This window comes from Lupinus angustifolius, chromosome LG19 (assembly GCF_001865875.1).
Source record: "Lupinus angustifolius cultivar Tanjil chromosome LG19, LupAngTanjil_v1.0, whole genome shotgun sequence".
Classification (NCBI taxonomy): domain Eukaryota; kingdom Viridiplantae; phylum Streptophyta; class Magnoliopsida; order Fabales; family Fabaceae; genus Lupinus; species Lupinus angustifolius.
In genome coordinates, this window is record NC_032027.1 from 9726837 (window position 1) to 9735014 (window position 8178).

Here is an 8178-nt window from a genome sequence, read left to right on the forward strand (position 1 = left end):
GAACTGATTTCCTTTAGTTGAGTAAGGGCTCCTAAAACCATTCTTGGCTGAACCAAGAATTATCAATCTTATCAAGGATCCTTCATTGTGGCAATTATCACTTGGTTTATCAAACAACTCACTTGTTTATAGCGTCATCATCTTCATATCTTCTCCATTTCTTTTATCCAGTCAAGTTATTTTTCTGCCTAAATTATACTCTATTTGTTTTGGCCAAATCACACACAAACTTGGCCAAATCATATATTTTTCTCGGCCAAGCCTTAATCAACACTTGTCTCGGCCAAAACTTGTCGAGCCTAGCCCATGGTTCAAGCCAACTTGGCTAAAGCTAATACACCATCCAAGAACGATCGTGAAATAAGAACCACCCCAAAGGAGGTTCACATCACTTAGTTAATGAGAAATGACATGGTGATGAAGTTTGGACATGTAATTTTAGATTTTTTTACATTTTCTTGAGTTATATAAAAAGGTAGGGGGAAAAGTATTTGTCTTATTCATACATTTTAAGAATAAAAGTAAGGATTTGAGTATTACCAAATTTAAAAAATTGATAATGAATTATTATTAAAAAATAACATTGTCTTTATGACACCTCCATCTCCCTTATTTTTCATACTCGTTCTATTTTCTTCACGAATCATTTCTTTCAACATTTTACTTCATCATCCTCTATCTATTTTATACTATATATAAAACTAAAATATGGTGTAATTTATATTTTTCTATTTTGCCCTTAACATTTTTAATTTTTACTATAAAAATCATATAATCATAGGTAATCAGCTCAATACATTAATTGTAAGTTAGACATTCTAATAAAGAAAAAAATTAAAATATAAAGTACACCTAATTTAAAAAATTAAAATATAAAGTACACACAATAAAAAAATTATAATATAAAGTGTGTCCAATACAAAAAATATTCTAATTATCTAAAATAAAATATATAAAAATAGATTGTTTAGTAGCTTAAAATTGGGTTGAGAGACACGAAGTGATATGATTTAATGTCTCAAAAAAGTATGATGAGATTTATTGTCTCAAGAAAATTATGATATAATTTGTTCAATTTCATATAAAATATTAAAGTATTTTTTTAAAATATCTTCAACTATTTTATTTATTTATTATTTTATTGTATTAATTTTTCTTTTATTTTGCTTATCAATGTTCGTGGACCTCCTTCCACATGTCCATTAACTCGTCTTGAGGTGAAAAGGACATATCATATTATCCGTTAAGATAATGTAAACATGTTCGCATTCGCTTAAAATTTTGCTGATATTTATAAATACAAACAAAACGGGGACAATGTATAAATTCATAAGCTAATCACAATTATTTTTAATATTTTCTTTATTGTTTAGATGACCACGGATCTCTTGGGTCCTAAGACATGCAGTAGCAGATATCCATGCTGGCTCAGATCCAAAATGTGAACAATATGAATCCAAGTGCATTAACCGGACCCATAGATCCAACCCCGTAATGGCAGTTTCGTTATTTCATACTAATTCAATAACACTTCAACAGAACAACTACAACCGGCTCTGCTCAACACCCTTTCCGGCGTCGTTTCATTCAAACCACCGATCGTTTCTTGGAATCCAATCCATGGAGCCAACCGCAGCGAAACACACCTTTCTAAGCAACATTTTGGTTCGATTGTTCTCCTTCGCCGTTCTTGTCTTCGCCGCACGATTCGCTTACGTTATCACCGTCCGCGGTGGTTCTTGCTACTCCACTGATTTCTGTTTCTTGTCCGATAACCTCAACCCTAATCCCAAGCTCCGCGCTGACCTTTCTTATGACTCCGGTGATCCGTTTTCCGGCAAGAATTGGCGCCGTTCCGTCGAATACTACGCCGCCATTTTCCAGGATCTGATCGCGGAAGGGTCTCTCTCCCTGAATTCCAGAGCTCTATGCATTGACACGCCCTCCGGCGAGGAAGTTCTTGCGCTGAAAGAAGTCGGCGTCGTCGATTCCGTCGGAATATTCAAGAAACCGTCGCCGCCGTTGATTGTCCAGGGAAATGGCCGTCGGCAACCTTTTCCCGGCGAATCGTTCGATTTCGAGTTCTCCGGCAGCGGCAGTCTAGAGCAGTCCCGTAGGCCGTCGGAGTTTGCCGCCGAAATCTGCCGGACACTCCGACCCGGTGGTTCCCTGGTCGTTCACACTGCGGCGAGAGATGCCTATAGCTTACATTCATTCCTTGAATTGTTCAAATGCTGCGAATTAATCAGGTCCCGTGAAATCAACGGTGTTGATTCATCATCTTGGATTCTTGAGATTTTGTTGAAGAAGAAAAAAAACCCTAAATTTCCATCCTTAGAAAATTCAACCCTAAATGGCAATGCCGTAAATAAATGCTCTGTTCATGGGTATAAACGTGAACTAGTGAAGAATGCAGAAACATTGATAATGGAAGAGCCATTGAAGCCATGGATCACATTGAAAAGGAATGTGAAGAATATAAAGTACCTAACTTCAATGATTGATATAAGCTTTAAGAATAAGTATGTGTATATAGATGTAGGAGCTAGGAGTTATGGTTCTAGCATAGGTAGCTGGTTCAAGAAACAGTACCCAAAACAGAATAGAACCTTTGAGGTTTATGCAATTGAAGCTGATAAGACCTTTCATGAAGAGTATAGGACAAAAAAAGGGGTTACTTGGTTGCCCTATGCAGCTTGGGTGAGGAATGAGACCTTGTTCTTTGAGATTACAAGAGACCCAAGTCAGAAAATCATGACGAGAGGTAAAGGTATGGGTAGGATTAGTTCTGTGCAAACATCTTCTAGCCATATGGGTGATATGGATAAGATTCAGGGTTTTGATTTTGCAAACTGGCTCAAGAGTGTTGTTGGGTATAGTGATTTTGTGGTTATGAAGATGGATGTGGAAGGAACTGAGTTTCATTTGATTCCAAGATTGATTCAAACTGGTGCTATTTGTTTGATTGATGAGCTCTTTCTTGAGTGTCATTATAATAGGTGGCAGAGATGTTGTCCAGGTCAGAGAAGTCCAAAGTATCAGAAGACTTATTCTGAATGCTTGGATTTGTTTACTTCACTCAGAAATAGTGGAGTTCTTGTACATCAATGGTGGTGAATGGTGATAATTCATGGCAAGGAGGAAGCTTGTTTGTAGTTCATTTGACTTTACCACATTTTTGGTATAGATATTCTTTTCATTGTTTTGTAGACTATAGGATAGGAAGATATTATACAATTAAAGTGGTTCTTTCTCGGATTCTTTTTGTCCATTGTCATAAATGAAGAGTTGAATGAGTAAAAGATTTTGTAGCCTTTGGTGTTGTTGTTTTCTGTCTTAAGGAAACCTATTGTCCAGTAATGATTTTTCTGATTTTCCAACCATATGTGACAGTTTAAGGAAATAGCATGCAAGTATGAAATGGTTGTTGACACATTAGTGTTGGAAAGGAAGCATTCTTGTTGGATCTGGAAGGTTGTTTGCCATTGTATTTTAACTTCAATTTTTACATGTTTCATCATCATAATGTAGTATGTTTATCCCCTGTACATGTAGCCATTTCCCAAATCAATGAGCATAATTCTTCTCTGAAATGTTTCCTCAACTAAACCTCTGCCAAGGTCATTGACAAGTGAGTATCCATAAAGGAAATCTACCATACATCAAGATATTAGTTATGGCAGGGTATATTTTTTATATAATCAAGGATATCCCTCACCCCTTATTGATAAAGAACTAATCTTTTTTTGGGGTGAATTGTTGTCCATTCCAATAAATGTTTTTAACCTTTAACCTTTTAACTATCTAAAAATTTAGTGGACCTTATACCACTAAAACAACATTTTGTTGGTGTATAAATAAAAAGAAAATTGCAAATTCATATGCACATATCTCCTATAGGTAGGCGAAATTGGAATTGTGCCATGATTGTCATTTCTTTGAACTTTGAATATAATCATTGGAAATAACCAAGTATGCTATGAATTGATATGTCACGGGATAGGTAAATCTAATCAACACATTCTATTTTTATAGAACTACTTCACACATTCACATATTGTTTCCATATTCTTCTGCACAAGTCATTAGATAATTACACTTCCCACTTTTTTAATAGTCTTTTGACAGTTTCAATTATAAAAATATTTTTGTGTGTTACTCAAGCATTATACACATATTTTACATATTAGAAGTAGAACTATGTGGAGGGTGAGGGACTGAGGGTAGCTTAGTAGTGTTTTATTTCAACCCCGGACTTCTAAACAATCAATTCTTTTATTTATTTTATAAATACATAAATTTTAAGTAGAAATTAAATTAATATCATATGTAAATATCCTTATCTAGAAAAAATGGAAAAGTTTTTTTAATATATAAACTTATATGTTAGATGTGATGATGTATTGTACAATATAAAAGGTATGGAATGAAAAAACGTTTAATGTGATGATGTACGGTAAAATATAAAAACTACTAACTAGTAGCATGCTAAATAATGAAATTAGAGTTAAGCATGACCCGACCCTATCCGTTCACCTAGTATGATTGGTCTCGAATAGGGTTGGGTTTCATCGGGTCCAGAGTCGAGTTTGGCTTTAAAAATTAGACTCGATCAATATTTAAGATCGGGTAGGGACCAAACATGACATGTCCTGACCTGTCTTATGTGTCTCTATCAAATGTGTATAAAATAATGATACAATTTTAGTTGAAAGTATCACTGAATCTCTAATTTTTCATCATATATACATGATTAATAATATATATATACATATATCATTTTATATGTCAAATTACATATTCATAATAATAAATAATATTGAGAAGACTTTAGGTAAAAAAAAGTATGTTTTATATTTAATTGGGTATAGGATTAGATTCAGGTTTAAAGGCTGACTCAGTCAATATTTAGGGTTAGGCTAGCTTCGGGTCTAAGGTCGGGTTCAGGTTCAATAAAATGACCCGACCAACATTTTCGACCTAATAAGGGAAGTCTTAACTCATCCAACCTGATCCATGCTCACCCCTGGATGAAACCAATAATGCTCAATCAGTTCTTATCATTGGTTCTCTCTATCTCATCCATCCATGATCACAATTCTCTCCCAAATGGGTGGGTACTCGAACATTCTTTCCATTCATCTTCCTTTCACCCTTTTCTTTTTCCTCTCCACCATGTCTCTCAACTTCTCTCATGCTTCTCCATTCATGGAGAAGCCACAGATGTAGTTTGAAGAGTCTTTCATTTGGCAATTAATTAATAAAATCACTCCAGATAAATGACTTACTTGCTTTCTCTTTCCCTCTCTTCCTTCTTGAGCTTTTCATCATGTTCATGTTTTCCATTTACATTATTCTCAAGCCCTTCTCTCAACTCTCTTTTTGTTCTATTTGAACTAGGGTAAATTCTATATGTCATTTTTTCTATCATTTAAACTTTTTTAATTTCGATTTACATCATATTTCTCATTTTTCTAATATCTTGTAAGTCACTCAATAGCATTAACTACTTTAATTCGTAGTTTCAATTGCATTAAATTATTGATTCATTTTTTTTCCTATGCAATTAAGTTAACTTTCAGTTTGATGTTGATAACTGACTTGTAATCAATTGTGAATCGATTATCTAGTTAAATAATTAATCCTAAACTCTACATAATAAATTAAAACTGAGAATAGTTATTGCATAATCAACTATTAATCGGTTATCTAGGAAAATAAGTGTATGTATTAAATCAACAAAGTAACTCATACTTATTTAATCATCGTCGTAGTTGTGTGTTGAGCTCTTATTTACCTTGCATATCTTCTTCTTCGACCTTCCCTTTTACTTTCTCACTACAGACAACATGAAAAGATTGAAATTTGTCTCATGGATGTATTACAACAAGAGTAAGAGGTTGGGGAGAATCTTTCTTATAAGCATATTTGATCTATTGTGTAGGATGGAGACCTTCAACAATAAATTCTTTATTCTTAACTTGAGCACAAAGACTATCATATGCAAGTGGATTGGCTTGCAAACATATGATGCTTTTTTACTAGTGCTTGAGATAGGTTAACTTGAGACATCTTTATAAACGAGATATCCCTAGAAATTCTTCTGTAGGTTGTTGTAACATATATTTGTTGTTAGCAGGACTCTTTGGAGTATTTCTTTTCTTCTGCAGATCCTTGTCCATGTTCAAAGCTACCATTGGAAGCTTTGGATAGATTTGTATACAATCATACCCAACTTGTTTCCTTTAGAATGATGTAACCTTGAAGTTGAAATGTTGTTGGCAACTTTGGATACTTAGGGCAATGCAAACTTTGCTTCTAGGTGACCAAACAGAAAGAAAATAATTATTGGTGTAACTTCTCCATATGTGTTTGGATGCATAAATTGCGTTCACTTCTGCTCTTTATTAAAGATTAGACATTGATTTCAATAGGTTTTGGACCTCTAATGTCCTCCTTTCCATAATTTCCTTAACTGATATAGATCTTAAATTCGGAATCAAATGTTTGTCTACTCCATCATTGTGGGGTGGGGGGTAAAAGGGTGGTAACTTTATTAGGTTGGGATAGATTGTGGTAGATGAGAATGTGTATTTAGGAAAGTGGATGAGTAAATATCAAAGATCATTGACTGTATCATAAGGAAGGGGGCCTTCTATTTCGTAGTCAATGAATTTGTACCAGGTATATACGGTTAGTCGAGGTTTAGTTTCATAGATAAGTGGGGGATAGAAGAGTCTATTTGGTAAAGGTTTTGTTTTCTAACGAATGAAATTAATGCCTTCCAATCTCTTCTAATTTGGTCGATATTTTATGAACATCCATCATAGAGAGTAGACTAGTGTATGGAGGGAAATTGGGTTTTAAGTAATTTTGGGTGGGTTGCACCTATGTATCAAGTCTGTTGTTTTTAGTTGGTGGTGGTATTTGATTTTCTACAGGGCGAGGATGAGAGATTTATGGTTGTTGTGTGGGTTATGATGATGTAGTATGAATTATATGATATGGAATCTCTACAAGAGTTTTCATAGTTAAACTCTATAGACAAGTCAGCCTAGGGAGTTACATCTTGAGTTACTAGGACTTAGCCTTCAAAGATCCTCTCATCATAGTCACTATTAAAGAAACAATTTCAGCAAGAATCTTATGGATTTTGTGTGAGGTGGGGAGGTTATCATCATCATCACTTTGCTCATCCATTGCTAATCGAGCTTCTAAGAACTCTTAGGATTTGAGAGTGTGGCACTAGCACTCTTAGGAAGTGCTTGCAGTGCATACACAATGATCTTAGCAACTGGTTTCCTTGCTAGTGCAGGTCTATGGGCCCTATTCTTGGCTCTTTCTACTTGAACACCAAGAGCAGATGCTTCATTTTTTATCTGGTGCTCCTTCCTCCATACCCAAGTTGACTTGGGTGACGATGCTTAGCCTCATGTTGGTTAAGTTGACTCTCATAAAAGTGAAATAAGAAAACCCCTTTTATGTAAGGGTTTGAGCCTATCTTTAGTAGACATCCTCTCCAACATGTTTGTATATGCCTTAAAACTTATGCATTATTGGATGTAATTTCCAAGCACTTTTCAAATCTAATGGATTATATTAATTTGTAGTTAAAGTACTTAATTTTAGTATAATTTATTTATGTATGCAATTATTAATGCCACAATTAATATATTACGTATACGTGTATTTTGGAAGGAAAAGATATTAATCAAACAAGAGCAGTGTAAGAAAAATTGTCATACCACATTCCTTAATGGTTGGATAGAGGAGATTTTTTAATATGATGTTTCTTATATATAGAAATTTGATATGAATTATCGAAATGGTAAATTATCCAAAGTAACTTTGGTTGAGTCAACTGTAGATCACTGAGCGAGAATGGGATGAAATGTTGGGTATGTTGGCTGACCATTTTCACAGAGTAAGAATCCCCCTCCTCAATGAAAATGCAGGAATTCATATAACTTTAAAAGCACAAAACACATGATTCATGAACCCTAACTTTCCACACTTCTTCATTTTCCATATTTTAGGCTTGAGCTTGTAGTTTTAGGGATTTTGCAATTCATTGGAGAATGAGACTTGAAGACTGAAGAAATTGCAACCTCATGGAGCCCACCTTGGTGCTCTTTCATGATAGTCTTCATATTCTCTTTTCTATTGTGTTGGTTGCCA

General features: G+C 34.5%; 1 protein-coding gene across 1 annotated transcript; it reads left to right on the forward strand.

The window, feature by feature from the left end:
- On the forward strand, nt 1437–3658 carry LOC109333787. The gene has a single exon (XM_019569358.1). It carries the CDS (start codon nt 1495–1497, stop codon nt 3115–3117), a length of 1623 nt encoding a protein of 540 aa, XP_019424903.1. The 5' UTR covers nt 1437–1494; the 3' UTR covers nt 3118–3658.

Bases quoted from the DNA above. Each gene is read 5' to 3' on its own strand.
- LOC109333787 (XM_019569358.1), top strand. From the start codon at position 1,495: ATGGCAGTTTCGTTATTTCATACTAATTCAATAACACTTCAACAGAAC.